At 37.8% G+C, this 24,536-nt stretch overlaps 1 protein-coding gene across 1 annotated transcript in view; it reads right to left on the bottom strand.

Annotated features, from left to right (window-relative positions):
- si:dkey-12j5.1 (uncharacterized) overlaps window positions 1-24,536 on the bottom strand; it is a 115,993-nt gene that overhangs the window by 4,022 nt on the left and 87,435 nt on the right. The window contains exons 9-10 of the mRNA XM_067449634.1: window positions 20,788-20,841; window positions 16,906-17,019 (exon numbers count right to left, since the gene is read on the bottom strand). Coding sequence (XP_067305735.1) covers window positions 16,906-17,019; window positions 20,788-20,841 — 168 coding nt within the window. The remainder of the gene's footprint in view (window positions 1-16,905; window positions 17,020-20,787; window positions 20,842-24,536) is intronic.

Below are 24,536 nucleotides of genomic sequence, written 5' to 3'. Positions count from 1 at the left end.
TTTTAGCCGAAAAAAGGCAAATAGTCCAGTTGGGAAAAGCGTTGTGTGTATGAAGAGGCTCTGCTCATCGGCTCATCGGTTCTCAGTATCGAACGTGTCCGAGAGAAATGGTTTTCGATTTTTGGCCTGCTGATCCGAAAACCGCTGCACACGCGCAATGGCTAAGTGGCTAAACGCATCGCGTTGTCATGTGAGGGACCTGTTCATGTTGGACAGACATTTTAATTGCATTTTGTGTCTGTTAAGAGGCACAAAGACACCCTTTACGTCTACGGTCTATGCCCCCAAAGCTGCCGTTTTAGCTGAGTGCGGGCTCTGGGCATTAACTATAATAACTCCGTGTTGCAAGCACCAATCCGGTTCGTTTTTTTTCTATAGACTGTACTCACAAAAATATAATGATCAAGGTAAACTTAAAAATTCCCCTGAGTTGTCCTTTAACTAATGTTAACTAATGAACCTTATTGTAAAGTGTTACCATTTAGTCATTTTACTGTTATGTTGTTGTGTTTTTCATAAAAAATAATAGGTTAATGAACCCACAAATCAATCAACCCGCTCCCGAATTGGCAAACTGAAAGTAAACTGCGCACGGCTGCATTCGTTCACGGCCGCTGAATGCACAAGAACTGTAATGTGACAGTGAGGGAAAATGTCGTCACCGTCACATCCCTAACGGGTAAAAAGGGTAATACATTTTGATTCTATCATTCCATTTTCCACAATGTCAAATCAATGCAGCTTAACCCAAAATGCAAGCTCAGGCACGACTGCAAGCTTGTGCAGTCGTGGGCTATAGACAGAGAATACTCTAGGGAACACTAAGAAGCAAATATATTAAGTATAACAAGGTTGGATTCCTATTCAACTATGTCCATCCTATTAAAATAATTGTAAAAGAGTAATGTATTCCACCAGATTTTAATAGTGTAAACATATGCAAGCGCGAATGAGAACCATTTCTAGGGGGGAAACATATATTCGAATCCCAAATTTGAAAATCGAATACCAACCCATCAAACGAATATTTGAATATTCTGGTCCAGCCCTAATTATCAGTAACAATTCACCAACTTATTACTCATATATATTGTTATTTAATGACAAACAAATTCCTAAAATATTATTTGAGTAATTAAAGATCGATGTAAACCTTGCTTGAATAACAAGCAGTGGTGATGTGGTATGAATACGGTTAATGATGACAAAGCTAAAAAGAGCACAGACGCCAGACAGATTTTCACCCAGTCAAACAGCCATGGAGAGAGCTTACCGTACAAACTTCCTCAACTTTCAGAAAGCATCATGTGAGAATGACTAATGTGCACTATTTTTTGCAAAGGTCATTCCTTATGAGGTATTAGCAGTGCGCTTGGGGTGCAGTCCTCTCTTCAGTGAACTGTAATCATGCAGACGCAAAAGTTCTGTCTACTGTAACAAGCAGACTTTAATTAAGAAAGCCCATTTCTTATTAATACATGAAAGAGCAGTCATTTAAAAGGCTGGAGAAAGTGACCCCACAACTTATCAACCTCTCCTCCACTGTTCTTTCCTCTCTTTCCTTCTTTTTATTTAATGAGTTTTAGCACCATAGAACCTTATTTAACTCCCCCAGGAGCGGAACCACAGAGTCCTTCACACTCACAGACTAACCAGGTCATCTCACACACACATACTGTCAGTGGGCAGCCGGTTGCTCCCTTATATCACCCTCAGAGCCGTGGGAACAGTCGCTAAGCAACAGCGAGTGGCGACTGGGCTCTCTGGGCCTCGTGGGATCTCATTTACGGACCGATCATAAGCCCTCAGGAGACTCTGAATCTCCTACCTGCTCTACACATCTAACCTTCACACACACTCGCACAAACATTACAACCATTGGCCACACAGGTTTAGTTAGGCCCATGAGGGCATTTTAACACAGTGTTGATGTGTGTGCATGTACTGTCCGGCCTTTTCGCTGCCGGATATCAAGGTTAATTGTGACGATAAAGCAACACTTACACATTAAACTCACATTGGCTCACAGGACTGGAACATTTAAATGTCTTTTGAATGATTTGTTATATACTGGCTAATGCATAACAGGAGTGGATAGCTACCTTGGATGGTCATTGCAACCGTTACATTCAATTCCAGGTTCAGCACTCAAATTAATAGACCAATTTGTACCGGGACAAACATTTCTAGGTAAATTTACCATGCTTGGTTCTGAGAATTAGAAAACACATTTTGATAATCTTTAAAAAAGCATAGGTCATTTATAAAAGCTCTTACCTAAAGTATTAAAAAAACTAAGATTTGAAATGCTATTGTGGTGAGCATATTCACAAGCTCTCTAATGCTCACATTAATCACATAAAGAGTGACTCAAATTAGTGAGTGTTAAGAAAACGAGAGGAAAAGACAGAAATCAGAATAAATTATTCATAAAAAATGCATTATAATCGGAGTGCATTAAATTGTCATATACAATCTCAATCAAACTATATATAGAGAAACGAGCAATAGAATGGCAAATAAAGTGAAGGACGGATGGTCAGACAGACATAGATAGAATGACAGAATGACAGAATGACAGAATGATGGATGGATGGATGGATGGATGGATGGATGGATGGATGGATGGATGGATGGATGGATGGATGGATGGATGGATGGATGGATGGATAGAACGACAGATAGAACGATAGACAGAACAATAGATAGAACGATAGAACGATAGATAGAACGATAGAACGATAGACAGAACGATAGATAGAACGATAGAAAGAACGATAGAACGATAGAACGATAGATAGAACGATAGATAGATAGATAGAACGATAGAACGATAGATAGAACGATAGATAGAACGATAGATAGAACGATAGATAGATAGATAGATAGATAGATAGATAGATAGATAGATAGATAGATAGATAGATAGATAGATAGATAGATAGATAGATAGATAGATAGATAGATAGAACGATAGATAGATAGATAGATAGATAGATAGATAGATAGATAGATAGATAGATAGATCGATAGATCGATAGATAGATAGATAGAACGATAGATAGAACGATAGATAGAACGATAGATAGATAGATAGATAGACAGATAGATAGATAGATAGATAGATAGATAGATAGATAGATAGATAGAACGATAGATAGAACGATAGATAGAACGATAGATAGAACGATAGATAGATAGAACGATAGATAGAACGATAGATAGATAGATAGATAGATAGATAGATAGATAGATAGATAGATAGATAGATAGATAGAACGATAGATAGAACGATAGATAGATAGATAGATAGATAGATAGATAGATAGATAGATAGATAGATAGATAGATAGATAGATAGATAGATAGATAGATAGATAGATAGATAGATAGATCGATAGATCGATAGATAGATAGAACGATAGATAGAACGATAGATAGAACGATAGATAGATAGATAGACAGATAGATAGATAGATAGATAGATAGATAGATAGATAGATAGATAGATAGATAGATAGATAGAACGATAGATAGAACGATAGATAGAACGATAGATAGATAGAACGATAGATAGAACGATAGAACGATAGATAGATAGATAGATAGATAGATAGATAGATAGATAGATAGATAGATAGATAGATAGATAGATAGATAGATAGATAGATAGATAGATAGATAGAACGATAGATAGATAGATAGAACGATAGATAGAACGATAGATAGATAGATAGATAGATAGATAGATAGATAGATAGATAGATAGATAGATAGATAGATAGATAGATAGATAGATAGATAGATAGATAGATAGATAGATAGAGACGGATGGACCTGTCTGTCTTATCTCCATCTATCTAGATTTCTAAATATATATTTGAAGCACAGTTGTCTGGCTTTATTACTAATTAATTGACAGAGTGGAAAGCAATACTGGATACAGATTTAAAAAAACATTTACATCTGTTGTGGAAAGATTTAATAAACAGACCTCAATCAAGAGAACTGACTTGTTACATTTTGAGGTTTTTTTTGTTGCTATTTTTATGACAGAATTTCATTTAGTATGTTGGCATACAGCATCTGCAAACATGGGAAAATCTCCTCTGCTAGGAAAATAATAAAAAAATGCCTTAAACATATATATTCCAATATTTTGTGTAAATATATATCTAAACTTAACACATAGTCCTCCTGGGAGCAATTTCCTTGAGATGATCTTCCACAGGGATAAAAAAAGCACCGCATACAGAGAATGACCCTGTACCTCTCCGCCCACCCCCTCTGCGAATAAATAAATGAATTGAAGAAACACTTGTGCCACAGCTCCTGCGATTTGGATTCACAGATCTGAGCTGTTTATTTAATCAATCTAGAGGAGGACGGCGCTCCCTCTAATGTGTTACCTCAGCAACAGCCACCATCTGGAGTTCCAACCTGTAATTACTGAGACCTGATCTCCAGTCCCGATAAGAGTTACACTCCATCAGCCACTGACACACACACACATTCCAAAACACCTTCCACAAACCCCAAGTCCACCCGTCGGCCACTTAATCTCATCATCTTTACATCCTTTAATAAGCTCAAACAGGTACACAGAAATGTTTCTCCTAGACGGAGCTGCTGGATAGTGTCTTCCACTTTATCCAAGATTTCTTTCTCCACTGCTGCATTTGTTTTGAAATGGTTTGAGCAGTCTGAGTGGGTTCTTTGTTTGGAATTGGTTGGGGGTGTCCGGTGATCTGTGATGTCCTGCTATGGCCATTTAACACAATTGGGAACCAGCACAAAAAAGAATTTCACACACGGCTGTGCAACTGATGCCAAACCTCTCAACCACACGCACACACGTGCAAGCACAAGCACGAATACGTGGTTTACGGGACTCTATGCAGGTGTTATGGCTTTTATACTGTGCAAACCCTATCTTCTATTCCCCTACTCAAACCCTCCACCTAAACCTACCCGTCACACAAAACAGCATTTAAAAAAACAAACAAAGAAAAAACCTTGATTTACGAGGTAGTATAGTGTGCATTTTTGTTTTAAAAGTAATGAATGTGATTGTGTTTGTGTCTGTCCTTTCCTCTTTCTCTGCCTTCTTTCATCATTCAGATTACCATCAAGGACTCCTCCCACTGTCCCTAAATCACTTTCCTCAGGCCGTATCTCTCACTCTCGTTCTGTACTTCTCTCCTCTGATGAACGGCTGGGCTGAACTGACTCCTGATCCACAACTGACCTTACTATCCAGCTGACAGATAGTCATTTATATCTGCACGGTTCACACACACACACGTGCACGCACACATACACACGCACACACACGCTCTCTCGCTCTCTCTCTTTCTCCCTTGGAGGCATACACTAGTGTTTCCAGCACCACTAACCTAAGGCAAAATAAAGTTGATCCAAGTTGTGACTTTGTAGTCCGAATTTAAGAATATAAGTCCTAAAATGCACTTCTGCACAGGGATTTGAATTTTTAATGTTTCTGAAAAAATCATCTGAACAAACCGATTCACTAGAACGAATAAGATATTTCAAAAAGCATTCGAGTTTGGCCTCAAAGGACCATTTCATTTCTTGATCTAACCTCTAACATGATATTATATTGGGGAAAAAAACGAATAAACTGAGTCATGAGTAAATGATTCATTCATTACAGATAAAAAGACATACTGGTGTAACAAAAGCATCCTGCAGAATGTCACTGAAAACCAAATCTTACTGACTAGTGCAAAAATGACAGCATGTAGTTAAAAAACCAACAAAGACATTTACAAAGGAGTTCTATTGTAACATAATAATGGTTCTTCAAACAAGTGAAGCACGTTACAAAAACATCATTTTGTTTTCAATGTATTTACTTTGAACCGGGAGGACAAACTAGCATATCCTCTCACTGCCCTGGTTGTTAACTTCTTCACTTTTCTTAATCACACACCCACACCTAATATCAAAGAAAAAGGTCAACTTTCAAACACTTCTGTGCATCAAATTTGGACAATATGAGTGCAAAAAGAGTGGTAACATAAGGCAGGATAGAGTATTCAGTGTGACTCTATAGATGAATAAGCGCCTCCAATCCCGTGTGTGCTTGTGTCCACAATAAGTGATTTCTCTAAGAGCACAGTGATAACACCTTCCTATGTCTAGAGAGAGGAAAATGGCTCTTAAGACATCAAACTACAGACCTGGGCTAAAAGAACAAACACACACAAGGCACTGAACAAAAGACGCTCTGACTCTCACTCAACTGGGAGCGCAGAATTACAAGCAGACTGTTGTAAAGTAAAGTACATTTAAAACGACTTTGATCAACTAGAAAATGAACTGAGATTGCAATATTGCACAACCTATAAGAAAAGTGTATTCATTTATTCATTTCTTTTACAAAACTTTCATAAGCTTCTACACTATAACGCAGCACAAACATCCTAATGAACATTTTATGATGAATTATACATACTAGAGATGTAATTATTTTAAGCACATTTTCTACACAGGATTTGATGATTACAAAATCTTTAGACCTAAGGTAAAGAAAATGGGTAAGAACGAACACCTACAAAGCAATGCTACAAACAGAGCAATCAATACAAGATAAAAATCTGTAAGATTAGCGGATCTTTCCTTAGCTATTGTGTGCTGACACTTCAGTTATTCACATATTTACTTGCTGATGGTTTAAAAATTTTAACCTTGATGGATAAAAGCTAACTGACGAATCCAAATTGGATTGGAGAGTTCTTGAAAGTGATATTGAACCTAATGGAAGAGGGAAGATACACTGAGAATAATACACTACAATACTGGGTTATGTTCAAGAGATATTAACGGATAGTTCACCCATTGTTAGTTCAACTCTCTGACCCCTCCATAGACAGAAATTTAATTAACACTTTCAAGGACCAGAAAAGTATTAAAAGCATCATTAAAATCATCCATGTGACTCCAGTGGTTCAACCGTAATTTTATGACGCAGCGAGAATAATTTTTGAGCGCAAAAACAAACAAAAATAACTTTTTTTACAATTTTGTTCTAGTCTGTGCAAGTTTCCTACAGTTTATATTGTAAAAACAGTGCAGCTCTCACGTCATCACACTCATGTGTCATGGTGCTCACGTGAACAGAATCCGCTGCGGTAGAACTTGTAAAAATTGTTCTCGTCGCTTCATAAAATCAAGGTTGAACCACTGGAGTCACATTGACTATTTTAACAATGTCTTTACTACCTTTCTGGGCCTTGAAAGTGTTAATTTAATTGCTGTCTGTGGAGGGGTCAGAGAGCTCTCAGATTTCATCAGAAATATCTTAATTTGTGTTCCGAAGATGAGCGAAGGTCTTACAGGTTTAGACTGACATTAGGGTGAGTCATTAATGACAGAATTCAAATTTGGGAGTGAATAAACCCTTTAAAGGGTTAGTTCACCCAAAAATGAAATTTATGTCATTAATGACTCGTAATTATAGTTCCAAACCTGTAAGACCTTCATTCATCTTCTGAACACAAATTAAGATATTTTTTTAACTGATCGCCGAAACTGAAAGTTATTTCAGCAGTTTGCCGGTTTGTCACGCAGTTTGAATCATTAATTGATACGCTGATTCATTAAGCTTCGAGGCTTCAGGAAGCAGAGTTTTGAAATCAGCCCATCATTATATAAATCGTTATTTTGTATTTTTGCGAACAAAAACTACTCTTGTCACTTTATAAAATGATTGTAGAATCACTGTAGTGAGATGGACGTTGTAGCGACGTCTTTAGTGCCTTTTATGGCTCTTGAGAGAGGAAATGACATTGGTGTCTATGAAGGCCTGACTGAGCCATCGGATTTCAACAAAAATATCTTCATTTGTGTTCCGGAGATGAAAGGAGGTCTCACGGGTGTCGAAACGACATGAGGGTGAGTAATTAATGACAGAATTTTTATTTTTATGTGAACTAACCCATTAACGGCACGTTTCCAAAAAGTTTAAAATGAAAAATAAATGCACAATCTGAGAGCGTTTCACAAGACATGTTTGATTATACCACCTGGATGCTTCAAATTGATCGTGTGAATGCACGCTTTAAACAGCTTATTGTACACGCAAGTTAATCGCTACTCTAAACTAATGCGCTTCTGCATTGTAACACACACATATACAGAGAGTAGCTTGCACATTGCACACACAGAAACATTTAGTAGCACATACATGTATTGTTCTCTGATTTATCAATAAATTAGATTGGAAACTGAAATTTCCTAGCATATAAAGTATTTATCTAGCCTGAAAAGCCAGACCCACATCAAGATGTTTGGTCTGGAAACTCACCATAGACAGGGCTCAATCCGAGGGGCGGGATAAACGGTTGTTTTTCAAACTCCCTCTGCACGCGATAGGATAGCGCTACACCAACCAGAGCAACGAAGGTGAAAAAGAGCTTGTTGACAGATTAAAGGGTTACTTCAGCGATTAGCATATGGCTTTGTATCAGTAGAAACCCTGGAGTATATTCAAATGATCGTGGTCCCCCCTCTTATATCCCCCTGAGACGAGAGATTTATGCATTTTATTTCTGGAAAAATTCCTCTCGTGACGCAAATTGATGATATTTGCGTCACGAGAGGAATGATTGCCCAGAGGCTAAAGACTACAGCCAGCAGAGGGAGCCATTTCCGCATGTTTTCAACTCGTGCATGGGGAATGGAGATCACACTTACAGCACAGCTAAGCTACAGGCATTAATTTAAACGGATGCTAAGCAATGTAAGTGTTTTAACTTCTCAAATTAATTTCTATGAAAGTTAAGCTTCCAAAGGCATGAACTGAAAACGCGTTGTGAATGTATGCCGCGAATGTGGTCGCGATTACCTCAGCTCTCATCACGAGAGCTCATCAACTTATTTATGACGTTAAATGTAATCTGACTCCTAATCTGAGTCAGCTGTGAAACTCACGCGGCAACTCGTTATATTGAACAGACACGTTCAGTATTTAATTGTAGGAACTCAGTCTCTGTAATCCAGTAGCGGTGGCTTTGGGAATGGCCTCACAGGGCAGCGAAGCATTCTGGGAATTGTAGTCTTTCATCCCCATGAGACAAAAATACATTTTCTGTCTTTTTTCAGTCTAGAAAGCACCAAATTAAAAAATAATTTCACATTTCTACTACATTAATGACCCCGTTTAAATACAGATTCATCTTCCCAGCGCTGAAGTACCCCTTTAAACATTCACCGTATCCGGTCGGCTAAACTCCGAACACAACTTCCCTTTTTAAGAATGACTTCAGTGCCGTTCTTTGTTCTTTTCTCAGAGAAAAGCTTAACTCCAAGTCTTCCAGAGTCACGGTCAAAGCTGATTCGAAAGACAGACGTTCACCAGTTTCTGTGTTTACTAGAAGCACGCAAAAGCAACTTGGCCGTCGTCATTATGGCCCCGCCCGCCGACTCTATACACGACGTGATTGGCCCGTCCAGATTGTGAGGAATACAGCTCAGAAGGGTATTGAGATTTCCTAGACGACACTTGCGGGCAGATTAAATTTGCTGCCGCTAGGGTGCGTCTAGATTTCTAGGCTAGTGTTTATCAGTAACTAAATCAACAACTTCATTATTACTTGAGAGATGGTGGCAGATAGAATGACTTCACACGCAATTGCGCTCTCACTAATGCATAAATGTAATCTTTACTGTGCTACTTTATTGGTATCTGATTTAGAACGAGAAGAAATCTGTGAGAAATATAACGAACCAAAGACAAAATAACTGATAAATACAAGCTGCTATGTTGGGCTGTGCACAAGGCAACCTGTGATGATTTAGTCAGACTTGTACTTATTTTTTAGGAGTTAAGGGGTGACTGGCCATTTATTTTAAATTATTTTGCAATTTGTTTATGTATAGGGAGTTAGGGAAGTTTCTTCACGGACAGGTTATTCATTCATGTTTTATTTAAAATACATTAGTACGATTTTTGGATTGGATTATTTATGTACATTAACACATTTTTCAAAAGTGTTTTCAACAGTTTATGAAGGCCAAATAAAAGGTGTGTCTCTGTGTTTTCAAGAGAATGTATTTTTCATGGGGTTTTGCTTGAGGCGATGGTAAGTCACAGACAAAGAAATGAGACACTCAAAAGTGGTCATTTTGCACCCTTGGCTGAACGAGACGCTTTACTAACGCTGCAGTAACATTGTGACACACAAGATCTATATAGCCACACAGAACAAAAGCTGATGAAATGCCTTCCGAATTTTTCTTTCTTCAATCGATAAAGTGTGATTGTCTATTCACAAAGCAAGAGGTTGGAGCATATATGTATCATAACATAAGTATGACAAATCATTATATGTAAGATTATTAATGGCTATTAATGGTCATGCACTCAAAGCCCAATCAATACTGTCCAGATCAATACAGGACTAGGGATGGAGGTAATGGAGAATAAAAAGAGATGTACTGAGGGATGAAGAGAGAAAGAAAAAGCTGATGGAGAGAAGTAAGAAGTACAGAAAGAGGGAAAGAGGGAGAAAAATACTGCAGAATAAAATTATAAAAGATACTGAGGAAGAAAAGACAAGACAACTTAATAACATCCACTGAAAGGGATTTGACCACTAAATCACACTCGAAGTAATCAGATACGCATTATGGCCAAAATGTAGATTTTGTAACTGTAATGTGAAGCAATTACTGTTCAAAAATACAGTAAATGCAGTAATATTGCTGAAATCTATTATAATTTAAAATAACTGTATTCTATCTGAATATATTTTAAAAAGTAATTTATTTCTGTTATGCAGCAATATATATTTTTAGCAGCCATATACTCTTCAGTCTCTTCAGTGTCTTCATATACTCTTCAGTCTCTTCAGTGTCTTTATATACTCTTCAGAGTCTTCATATACTCTTCAGAGTCTTCATATACTCTGCAGTGTCTTCATATACTCTTCAGTCTCTTCAGTGTCTTCATATACTCTTCAGTCTCTTCAGTGTCTTTATATACTCTTCAGAGTCTTCATATACTCTTCAGAGTCTTCATATACTCTGCAGTGTCTTCATATGCTCTTCAGTGTCTTCATATACTCTTTAGAGTCTTCATATACTCTTCAGTGTCTTCATATACTCTTCAGTGTCTTCATATACTCTTCAGAGTCTTCATATACTCTTCAGGCTCTCCAGTGTCTTCATATACTCTTCAGAGTCTTCATTTACTCTTCAGAGTCTTCATATACTCTTCAGTCTCTTCAGTGTCTTCATATACTCTTCAGTGTCTTTATTTACTCTTCAGTGTCTTCATATACTCTTCAGTCTCTTCAGTGTCTTCATATACTCTTCAGAGTCTTCATATACTCTTCAGTGTCTTCATATACTCTTCAGAGTCTTCATATACTCTTCAGTGTCTTCATATACTCTTCAGTGTCTTCATATACTCTTCAGTGTCTTCATATACTCTTCAGTGTCTTCATATACTCTTCAGAGTCTTCATATACTCTTCAGTCTTCATATACTCTTCAGAGTCTTCATATACTCTTCAGTGTCTTCATATACTCTTCAGTGTCTTCATATACTCTTCAGTGTCTTCATATGCTCTTCAGTGTCTTCATATGCTCTTCAGTGTCTTCATATACTCTTCAGTGTCTTCATATACTCTTCAGTGTCTTCATATGCTCTTCAGTGTCTTCATATGCTCTTCAGTGTCTTCATATACTCTTCAGTGTCTTCATATACTCTTCAGTGTCTTCATATGCTCTTCAGTGTCTTCATATACTCTTCAGTGTCTTCATATACTCTTCAGTGTCTTCATATGCTCTTCAGAGTCTTCATATGCTCTTCAGTGTCTTCATATACTCTTCAGTGTCTTCATATACTCTTCAGTGTCTTCATATGCTCTTCAGAGTCTTCATATACTCTTCAGTGTCTTCATATACTCTTCAGTGTCTTCATATACTCTTCAGTGTCTTCATATACTCTTCAGTCTTCATATGCTCTTCAGTGTCTTCATATACTCTTCAGTGTCTTCATATACTCTTCAGTGTCTTCATATACTCTTCAGAGTCTTCATGTACTCTTCAGAGTCTTCATATGCTCTTCAGAGACTTCATATGCTCTTCAGTGTCTTCATATGCTCTTCAGTGTCTTCATATACTCTTCAGAGTCTTCATATGCTCTTCAGAGTCTTCATATGCTCTTCAGAGTCTTCATATGCTCTTCAGTGTCTTCATATACTCTTCAGAGTCTTCATATGCTCTTCAGTGTCTTCATATACTCTTCAGTGTCTTCTTATGCTCTTCAGTGTCTTCATATGCTCTTTTCAGTTTTTCTTTTATTTAAGAAACTCTGTGCCTTTTTTGGCAGTTCCTTTGTGACCACAAAAAAAATCATGGACTTGATTGGAAAAAGCTAAATGGTCATAAAAAATATATAGACAAACTTGTTCGCAGTCAGAAACGACCACCATAGGAAATTAATATACAGTAAGAAAAATATGAAAAGGAGATACAAAAATTTAAAGCACATTTGTGCAAGTGCATAAATAATTCAAAATCAATGATTCAACCACAATGCAATAAAATAAAAATACAGACAACAAGGAAGGGGCATCAAGAGTACAATAGAAAACAAAACACACACACACACACACACACACACACACACACACACACACACACACACACACACACACACACACACACACACACACACACACACACACACACACAAACACGTTATTTACGTTTTATTATATACAATACTTTATATAGAGCTATATAAGAATCTAGCGGTTACACAATGGAATTGAAGAAGTTTTTCTTTTTTTTACTCCCGTCAGATGACACTTAGTTATTTTGTAGGCTTTAATGTGAATGTTATCTGTATGCTCCGGGGTCTGAGAGTAACGCAATTTCGATTCTCTGTATGTATGTACTGTACATGTGGAAATTTACAATAAAGCAGACTTGAACTTGAAATAATCTGATTTTAAAGACATTGTCACTATTTTAACAAGAAATACAGCTTTAGTTGAAAAATAATTTTAAAGAATGACAAGGAATTGTATTATCTACATCATAATTATTGTGTAAATATTAATTAGTAACATAACATTCTCTCAAAATACAAAATTTTAAATATTATGGAAGAAAAATATATTACGGTTTCAGGTATTGTCACCTTTGACCATGAACAAAAGTGTGACTCCCAAATGGTTAGTGGCAAAAAAACATGTCCTCCCACAAAGCTTAGGAATTTGGAGTGCTTAGAATATGACCCACGACACGTCATACCACGTTTATGAAGCCCTTATGGTTCTTCTGCATGCATTTACAAGCAATTGTCATTCAATGTATTTGTGTCATGCAGGTCTGGAAAAACATGAGGGAAACAGAATATTCAATTTTGGGTGCGCTAATCCTTTAACACCAGGAATCAGCAGCAATAGATCTAGGCTGACCACTAGGCAGATGTTAATTGCAGATATAAGAGAAAGAAAAATAGAGAATGAAAAGAGCATTAGCAAGGAATCGAGGGATTAAAGAGAGGTAGTGAGGAATGGCACAAGAGAAAGAAAAAGAAAAGAGAGGTAGTGAGGTATGGACGGGGAGGGGAGGTGGGTACTAAGGGATGGACGTGTAAACAGCTGGACATTGAGCAGAAGGCAGAAAATCAATGGTGAATAGTGGCTAAAGTGGAATCTGAACTCTGCCTGAAGTCATAGAGTGTGACGGAAGAACGAGGGGAGAGTGGAAGGGAGGAAGGGTGGGATGAAGGTAGAAAACAGCAATATGAGCCCATACACAGAAAACAAATCTGCAGCGGGCAGAGTAGCCACAAGCTAATTAAAATCAGAGGAGCAGGGGAAATCAATCGATTCGGGAGAAGAAGAAAAAAATCGAGGCTGTAATCAAGAGATTAGCTCTGAAGCCATCAATTTCACAACTTGCTAATGATCACTAAAGCAGATGCCTAAAACTGAAGACTTCAAAAATATATGGAAATACTTTTAGAGTTGTAATCCACAGCACTTGGGCAACCGCTAATAATGTAATTATATCTTTCAGAATAAAGCCCTATTCGGATTGGAACTAGTTTCCCAGGGGGTGTTAGAGAAATTATTTTCCCACAGGTGTGCTTTGCTATTTAAATCCCATCCAAATCAGCCATGGCTGTGTTTTTCACACACAACCACAGTAAAAATTACAATTTTGGCAAATGACCTACTGTTTTTCCACTATCTCAAAGGTCCTCTGAGAAATCTAATCCCCTCCAAATGTGAATGCCTGTGGTTGCTGATATTGTATTATCCAAACTCTCCTCGTGTGTTTCTTGAACTACCTGAGCTACTGTTTGCTTTCATTTCATGGATGGTACCTGACACACACACACACACACATTATATATATATATATATATATATATATATATATAAAATAAATAGGGCCAAATAGTGTAAGCTGTGAAGACCCATTTTAACATCAGTATCATGCAGGTATACATACAGGTCTAGATGTTTCTGCTCACATATGTGGCTTTATCATAATGCCACTTCTATAAACATCTATGTAAAGTTCCTTTAAGTAGGCTTTTAATAAATAAATAAATAACTATTAACACAGAGATGTAAGGCCATTCCAAATTTGTACACGAAATCACAGACGTCGGGTGATAAGTTAAAGTAACTAGGTTTGTAAAAATAGTCCTGTTTGAATAGTCCCCATTTTATTTGTCAGGTGGACTGTACAATCCATTTATTTATTTATGTATCTATTCAAGAACACCTGTTTTCCCTGTTTTCTTACTTCCCCTGAATAAAGATTTTTCAACTATTTTTGTCTGTTGAATAAAAAATTGGGCTGCCATTTACTGCCATTATAAAGCTTGGCAGAGCTAGGGCATTTTTTTTTTTTTTACATAACTGATTGTATTCGTCTGAAAGAAGAATGTCATATACACCCAGGATGGCTTGAGGGAGAGTATGGCATGGGGTAATTTTCATTTTTGGGTGAACTAACCCTTTAATGTTCAAACTTCAAACCAGCAAGTTCAAACTTCCACCCCATTGACACCCATTGTATGGACCAAATACCCAGATCCATTTTTTTCTTCAAAATATCTTCTTTTGTGTTTTACTAAAGATGGAAACACATTTCTGCTTTATCGGTTTTTTCGAAGCAAAGGTGTACAAAATAAGATGCTCTATGATGCTTATAAAATATTTAGTTTCTAAAGGATGGAAAATGTATATGATCACAAGATTTAATCAACATTTTAGGCAATTCTATTACTAAATGTTAAAAGGTCATTGCTTTCAATACTAAGCATTATACTAGCAACATTAGTCTAAAGCGGTCATAACTGGGAGTATATTTCATAGCGCAGATGACCTTCTAAAAGGCTAATTAATAAATAATTACTGTTTGCTTTATTACAGCCATATTAATGACACCGCTAACAAAAGCTTGGCCGATATGGGGCACTGATTAAAGAGCAGATGAATAATTGAGACGTTAGCGAAAGTAATTAAATATTCACAAGTCTGAACCAAAGCCAAGAGTGACTTTCAGGTCTTATTTACATATTTTGTGCTCATGAGCCAATTTTTGCTTTCAAATTTCCTTTTAAAAAATTCATATAGCTGCACAAACAGTGATTCTTTTTCTTCTTCTTGTTCTTCTTCTTCTTCATCACAGATTTAACCAGTAGTCTAACTCAAAAGACCTTATGAAGTCCTTCAGGGTTATGTAATCGAGGAAATAAACCATTAATAGAAAAATAAATTAGCATGGGCTCATTAATAATTGGATAATTGTATGTTTACTTTCAAATTTTGATATAAACATTAGATAACCTACATTTTATCAAACTGATAACTTCAATACTTTGGGTTTGATAAATAAGTTTTAAAAATCCACAGTATCAAAGACCATGCCATTAAAAATAATGCCATCTTATCCCATAGGACAAAGAAAAACAGAAAAATATATGGAAATAAATAAATGAAGAAAGGATTAGAGTTTGTATTACGTCTCTTCTGTCAGTTTTAATTGGAATGCCCACATGTCTAAGACCTTGAAAAGCCACTAGGCTCGATAAGGGTACTGAAATAAATATCTCCTGCTTTCCTATTGGCTAGCCATAACTACCCATCAATAGACCATTCTACAAGTAATGAAATTCTGTGCTTCTGAGACATCAAGGCGAGACATTTGAATCTACAGGTATATGTGAGGCAGAAGGTGTGTGTCCGGCCTTCCCAATTCATCTGACTAGATCATCAAGGACGTAGTAAGGCATGTCTTTTCCTCTCCGGAAGAAAATGAGGCTTGCAAGGTGAAGCGGGAGGAAAATGAAGGACAGATGACGCCAAATCCATTAGAAACGAGAGAGACCCAGAGAAGAGGAACATAAAAGACTACATGTAGTGACCAAAGGTTTCCTCGTAGAGAACCAATGTCAAGTAACAGCGAAAAGCCTGAGGAAGAGATGGAAATTGGGAGGAAGAACAAGAAAGAAAAGCACAGGGGTTGGTAGAAAAAAAAAGAACTATAGATATTGTCATACCTCACCCTGCAAGCTATTCTCCCTCTCATTTTATTTCAAACTTTGGCTTTCATTTTCCATTTCTATAGCGCTCGGACACCAGCAGAGTTCGAGAAATTTCACAGTGGAAAAAGAGCTGAAAAGAGCTGACGGCATGCTGAGAGAGCCATGACAGATGGAAAAAATGAGAAGGGACCAAGGGAGGAGTGGAGAAATCAGCCAGGTAGAAAATGTGTGCGACTGTGTGTGTGTGTGTGTGTACTGTATGTGGGGGAGAATGAAAACTACACCAAGATGAAATCAGATTGCCTCATCATTTCCAAAAAGAGCAGTGTGTATATGTGTGACTTGTGTGAGTTATACCTTTTTTGCCTTGCTAAGGTACGTCCAGGCAGATTTCCTGAAGTTCACACTGTTGTTTGTCGGGTCTTGTTTATCCAATTGCAAATAAAACAGCCATCCCAACAAATACCACACCTGAGACAGGAGGAAAAGATATATACCATTATTAACATTATTTTAACAATAAATAAACAATAAAGAAAGTTTGGGTGTGTCAGATGTTTCAGGGTAAGCTGTGCCTGTGGTTCAAGTAATAGTATAAGCTTTCCCTTTAAATGCAATATTTCACTATCAGAAATATTATTATTACAAAATGCTGACTATTTTTGCACTAAATACAAATATTCTGATTACTAAAACCTTTGTGTAGCTGGTTTAAAAAAAAAGAGCAACAAACTGGAATTGGGATTCCATATAGCGTTTCCATGAATTATAAATGGAATGGGATTAGTATGTGGATCCCCCCCCCCCTCCCCATTTTGTATTCATATTTTTATTTGAAATGTAAATAATTCCCATACTCCCCAATGATTCCAAATGAGCAGTGTAGGAGTTACTACAGGATCAAGGATCGGAGATACTGGTCTACTGCATTAATTGTGTAAAATCTGGCACAACTTACCCCACTCTTGCCTACAGTTATTACATCTAAAAGTAGGCTGCAAAACATGAAAGACAGTCAGTCAGCCACTTGTAATTAACAAAACAAACCTAAAGCACTTCCTGTGCACACTGTCAGTGCTATAAATATTTGATTTCAGGCAGGATTAAAATAACCTTATTTTGTGGTAAACAGAGAGGGAGAAACAAACAATTGGGCAGCTCTGTTTGTATCCTGAAAAAAGGGAGCATTGAATAAAGGGAAATCAGACACAAATGGACTATGGGGAAGAGTGTGTGTGTGTGTGCATGTTTTTGTTGTGCTGTGTTGAAGTGCTCTTCATTTTATCACCTACTGTTACACTCTATACCCTTCTCTGAAGTCTCAATAACACACCACAGAGAGTTCAAACATCTCTCACTCCCACTCTCTCTGTCTCTTTCTCTTTCACACTCTATGACTCTCCTGAGCCGAATGTTCAGAACACTCTGTAAGCGCTCTCAATCTGTCAGATATCTATTAGAGAGAGTGTGTGGGGGTGTGGGTGTGTGTGTGTGTGTATACGTGTATATGTGTGTGTGTGTGTGTGTGTGTGTGGGTAAGTGGACTGGTACACCTCCGTCCAGACTCTTCAGAGAGCAGACTGACATACCAAATGACTTATTCTTCTTTAAATAGCCAGTAGGACTAGATGATACAAAATCTTAAAAATGAAATAAATCGCATCTCTGAAAGTCACTCTACAGTAAGTTTCATGTTCATTTATTTAATAATGTATTGGCTTCAGTTTGGCTCATTAATTATTAATCATTAAAAATAACTCTCAGGATGTTGTTTGTACAGCTATTTTTAATCCAGTCAGAAGAAAAGATCTGAATGCCTTTGTGTTAAATAATGCTTTTTAATGTATTGTGGGGCACCAAAATAAACCATCATTTATGCAGCACTGGGGTGTGGGGGAATTATGTGATGTGCTGCGTGTGCGTCTGTGTGTGTGTATGTGTGTGTCCATCAAACAGCAATGTGTAAGTATCTCAGTTTTAGCCACCCTAGCATTGTGTTCGTAATTTCCCTAGCTAATAAAGTAAAGTGAAGACCAAAGCACTTTCACACAAACAAACTACTATTTCAGCAAGATATATTGCCATAAATTATGAATCCAGCCGTCTGAGACAGTTAGCAATGCATCAAATGCTGGTGTCAAACATCCAACCAGGTGGAGGCTGTAGGATGGGCCTGTTAATACACAACCACACCACAACTGGAAATAAGTTATTAATTATATATTTAAAGGGGTCATATAATGCCATTTTTCATACAAGTTAATATGATTCTTTAGTCTAAAAATTCTCATTTTGTAGTATTGAAAATTCTCATATTGTAGTATTGAAAACACAAATTTTACCTGGTCAAAAACAGCTCTGTTTTCACTAAGCCATTTCAGTGTATACGGCTTTAAATGAAGAATGACCCCGCCCCTCTGTTGTGTGGGGTGGCGTGAGGAGTGTCGCCATTGACAAAAGAGGTGAAAGAATTGCTACACGAGTCTCTGAGGACAGATCATAGACCATAAAAAAGATCAACTCTATCAATTTGAACCGGAGTCGGGACAAGATGACAGCTCCAACGAAATTCAACATTTAAGGCTAAACAGGACTTTTCTGAATGGTTGGTTAATGTAATGTCACTTTGATCTGTCTTCATGCACTGGCAGGGTAACGTTAGCGTAGTGAGATAGAATGCTATGTGTTTACTTATGTGTACGTTAGTTCAATGACAGATTGATGTTACACCTAATGCCAATAAAAACTTTTTTCCTGTTCATGTCGGTTTGTCAGTGATGCGTAACATTATCTATGCATTGTAATAACTGTTACAACACAATTTATTTTTAGACAGTAACAGACACCGTTATAAACCATCTACATAATTAAGCTTAGTGTAGTGTTACCAGGTCCATGTTAACTTTAAAATCAGCGTACACAGTTTGTAATAACCATAACGCGTTGTTCATTATAAACGTGGGATTATGAATTATATTGAGAACGTCATACATAGAAAGCATGCCAGAATTTAAAATAACCCTGTAAACTTTAGCTGCATTCATCGTGAAGCGTTTCAACTTCTTGTGGAGGGGCAGCATAAACACGAAGAGCTGGTACAGATCTTTATTCAGGAGCAGCTGAATTAAATGTTCAGATTTAGGAACATCAGAATGACTGCTGTTTTCATTATTACACCCAAGAACAGAACACTACGATCGCCCAGCGTCTCTACTTATACAATGGCAGACTGAAACGACCATAGACATCATATAGATTTGAAACATGATGATGTCTATGGTAACAACAACAGCTTGGGCTCGCTCAGGGCGGGTCTGAGGTGAAACGCTGCTGTCAATAAACAATCGTGGGAGGGGTGTCCGATTGTGTGACGTCACACATCGAACGGCTCGATTTGAGATGGGAAAACATAAGGAGATTTTAAAAAAAAACACTTGATGGATTTTTATCATTATAGGATGGTTGTGTACAGGCACTGCCAACACACATTTCCTTACAATCAGCTTGTAAAAGGGCATGTACCATTATGTGACCCCTTTAACATTTCATCATTCCAGTCTAATGTGCTTTATTAAACAAACTCTTTATAATTGGTTAACTTGTGAAATGAGTTACAACACTAAGGCAGTGTGTCCACCAAAGCGTTTTTAGCCAGCTGAAAACGCTAGGCACTCAGCTGAAAACGCCTCAGTGTGAGCGCTTGAGAGCGTTTTGGCACGCAGCGTTTTTTTCTCCTCAGTTGAGACTTGCTTGTTGTTATGATACGGAAAATCCGCGGAAGGCTTTCTAATTTCACAGGTAGTTTGTTCCTGTATTGATTCTATATAAAATTGCAGATACAATGTAAAGTATTTGCTCTGGTTCTTGTTTTAAATCATTTTATTCCATTATTTGCTTGTTGTCATCTGTTGATCATCACGCAATGTGGCAGTTGGTCTGTGTTGTGTTTGTCCCGCCCCTCCTCCACTGTGATTGGACGGCTGGGTGAAAAGTGACAGTGATGAGCGCTGCGTTTTACTCAAAGTTGAACATTCTTCAACTATCGGCGACCAGTTAAAAACACTGAGCGCTCAGCGCTTGAGCATGAAATACTCGCTCAGCGCCTCGGTGCGCTCCAGGCGTTCTAAAAACGCTGCACTCCCATTGAAAACAATTGAAAACGCCAGCCAGCAGCGTGAAAAAAACGCTTTGGTGGACACACGACCTAATACCGTTTTAAAAAGATATAAAAGAACACACCTCCACAACCTCGTCATCCTCTTCTAGAAGATCCTCCAACACTTCTGTGGCCATCTGGGGGAAAAAAGAAGAAGCAGCTCTTCATTTACCGAAATATGACAAGTAACTTATGGAAAGTAATCAAATGTTTAATTCCATAACTGCTCAAAAATCTAAAGAAAAAAAAATGTTCAAGGGGGAAAAAAGTATCTGAATCGACTTTTGCTACTTTAGGGATGAGAAAAATGGTCTGCACTCCTGGCACATGGCCTAAAAGGGTTGCCCCTATACTAGTCTCTTAATGAGTCATGGGTGTGTTTTGGGCATAACGTGCAATAAACCAGTCAAAGTCTCATCTTTCATTGCCTTTAAAAGCCAGTTGAGCTTGCAGCATGGCGGATTCGCTATTTACATGGCGAAATATAGACACCGTTAACCTGACGAGTCAGTTTAAATACATGTGTATTGCCACGATTGGTTAAAAAAGTAGCCAATTTAATTTATCCTTACTGCAAATAGGTACTTCTAATACATGCAATGACTATCCATTATGGCAAATAGGCATTTTAATCTTTTTGTACACAATAACGATCTTTTACATTGTAATCCTTTTATTTTTAATATTTAAAAATGTTTGTGTGCTGCTGCGCATCCCTGTTTGTCTAATGAGCAGTCTACGCACATTGTGGACCTGCTTATAGGTAACCGCACATATTACTAAAGCACCTTTTAAATAAGACAAAAAATACAGCTTTATTAGACCAGGTTTTAGTTGTCAATAGTGCAGTCGGTTTCAGTTGCCTCTAAATAGCAATGCGCAAACGTTGCGCCTGAACACATCTTGTTTTCATGGGTGCACAAATGGGCGAAAATGCATTTGCCATTTAAACAACGTGGTGCAGGATGTAAAAATGATAACTGCGTCAGGATGAAACTAGCAAAAAAACACTTAAGCCTGGCGCCTCATTGCGCCGGGTGTATGATAGGGCCCATTATGTTGCGCAGCCTTTAAATTTACATTTAAATAATACACGGATCAGGCATAACATTATGACTAATATTGTGCTGGTCCCCCTTTTGCCTCCAAAACAGCCCTGACCCATCAAGGCATGGACTCCACTATACCCCTGAAGGTGTGCTTTGGTATCTGGCACAAAGATGTTAGCAGCAGACTCTTTAAGTACTGTGAGTTGCGAAGTGGGGCTTCCACAGATCCTCGACTGGATTAAAATCTAGAGAATTTGGAGGCCAAGTCGACACCTCAAACTCGTTGTTGTGCTCCTCAAACCATTCCTGAACCATTTTGAACCTGTTAGCGGTTCACCACTGTTTTTTCCTTGGACCACTTTTGATAGATACTGACAAGAGCTGTAGCTGTCTAGCCATCACAATTAGGCCCTTGTCAAACTCGCTCAGATCCTTACACCTGCTCATTTTTCCTGCTTCTAACAAATCAACTTGTTCACTTGCTGCCCAATACATCCCATCCACTATCAGGTGCCGTGATAAGGAGATAATCAGTGTTATTCGCCTGGTCCTAATGTTATGCTTGACCCGTATATATTTTCTATTATGGTGATGGGAATTTTTATAATGCAAAAAGAAAAGAAAATAAGCTAATGGGCTTAATTTTTTTTAAAGGGTGAAATTACTTTGTGTATATTTTGTGGTGATTTTCACAGGTGTTTTTTTATTTACCCATAATCTGAATCATAGCCCAGTGCAATAATCAAGTGCAGTAAATGGATCAGGAAAGGCTGTACATGTTTGCCTTATGGTCAATAGCACTCTGTTTGCTGAACTTTAAGTGTTGACTGCGCTCTACTAGCCAGTTCTCAAAGGAGAGAAAAGTGCTAATAATTTAATGATTTTTTTACTGCTTTATCACCTCAGTTCTTATGTTAATTTGTTAAACACAGTCTTATCTCTCCTTTGAGAGCCTGAGATCTTCATTTCACTGATCAGTGTTATTGATCTGCTGTCAGCCTTGGCCTATCAGCTTAACCCGTTCACCCAGAGTGTGTTTTAATTAAGTGTCATCAATACATTTGATCAAGAGCTGATGGACAAGGTCAAATACTGAGCTATAAAGACACTTCATCTCAAAGTCCTTGAGCTTTAAAGAATCAAATACAGATGAGACCTACAGATGATTAAAGTACCATATTATGCTATTTTTAAGGCTCATAATTATGCTATGGTGTCCTACAACAGGTTTACATGCATCAACGGTTAAAATGCAGTTGAATTTTCTCATAATATAAATTGCAGCATCACCATCTTTTCTCCCAGTGTCCGAAATGAGTTCAAGGATTCAGTTATAATTCTCTATGAATCCCTCCTTTCCGAGAGCCTACTCTGCTCTGCCCTTACAACCCATGTGGGAAACAAAATGCCCATTACCATATCTGAATATCAGCTCCGGAGGATTCTTCAGCTCTTGTATACACTTTGATATGAACAGTAACAATGGTATCAGTTTTACGATATCTATTCGGCCTAAGTAATGTTATCATCCTTTGGGAGTGCAAAGTGGATTTGCTTTTGCGGTCTTCACAACATGTTGACAAAACAAACCAAAATCTTTTAAGGTCTCAGTTGTCAGGACAGTGTTTTTGAGGCCAGCCAATGAAGACCATAGGCTGGAATAATGCAAAAAAATAAATAAAAATAAATAAATTTCTTCGGTAAATGTAGGAAGTTACACTTTTGAAATTATTGACTTTTTGGGACATTTGTCGTGCACTTTGATCTTTGATAATGTAAAAGGTCTGCAGTGGTTTAAACAGCTATACTACACACTACATGAAAGTTAATGTCTATAAAAGCTATCTGAAAAATAATTATGAACGTACAACGTGACCCAACCTATCACTTAATTCTGTATTGTGCATTGACTTTCTGATATACAATTGTAGATTTTTCCTCCACAGAATCATTCAAAGGCAACTGGGAAAAAAAATGTCCGGATCTGCTACAAATAGTGATTTTTTTTTTGACTTCCCAACTTTTAAATGGTACCAGAGCTCCTTGTAAGTTTCCTCTGATCGATATACTGAGACAGGCTCTCTTGTTATTCCCTCAGGAGGGTCATGGCTTTGGCCAGGGGCCACAGTGACCTCTAAAGCCTCTGTGAACTCGGATGTCAGCTCCTCTCAGGATCCCGCACTCCTCTCGTCCCGTCACACTCACGCCATCCATTTCAACCAGGGCCAAAGAGTCAAGATCAAGCTCTCGTATATGTACGTGGCGAAAGGGAGGGGGAGAAAGAGAGAAAGCGAGAAAGAGAAAGTATAGCAGGAGAAAAGTGAGGACAGATAGAGCACATCGCTCGATGGATACGTAATTTAAAGGACTGACCAACCAATTTACGATCCTGCAAGGCCATAAAATTCAGCCTGGACTTAATAATAGCACATTTAATGTGACACCTCTGACAATTCCAATCTAGCACAACCACACTCACCCGCCTATCTGTATCTGCTTTTGTGTGTGCGCGTGAGAGACTGTGCATGGCAGAAAGACAGACTGTGCGCAGGAGAATTTATACTCCAAGCCAGGCTGTGTGAACGCAGAAAACACTAAAAACGCACATACTGGCTATCGCACCCGAATTTTATAGTCACACCGTTTATCAAAGGCAACATGGCTGCCACTGGGAGCTAAAAACTTCACTTATATTTAGCCTTTTGGAATGAGGAGGAGCTGAGATAATTACTTTAGGGATTGATGCTCGCGTTCTCTCTCTCTCCTTAGCCGCATATCACTCC

This window comes from Pseudorasbora parva, chromosome 7 (genome assembly GCF_024679245.1).
Source record: "Pseudorasbora parva isolate DD20220531a chromosome 7, ASM2467924v1, whole genome shotgun sequence".
Taxonomy (NCBI): Eukaryota; Metazoa; Chordata; class Actinopteri; order Cypriniformes; family Gobionidae; genus Pseudorasbora; species Pseudorasbora parva.
This window is presented reverse-complemented; position numbering and strand designations above follow the sequence as displayed.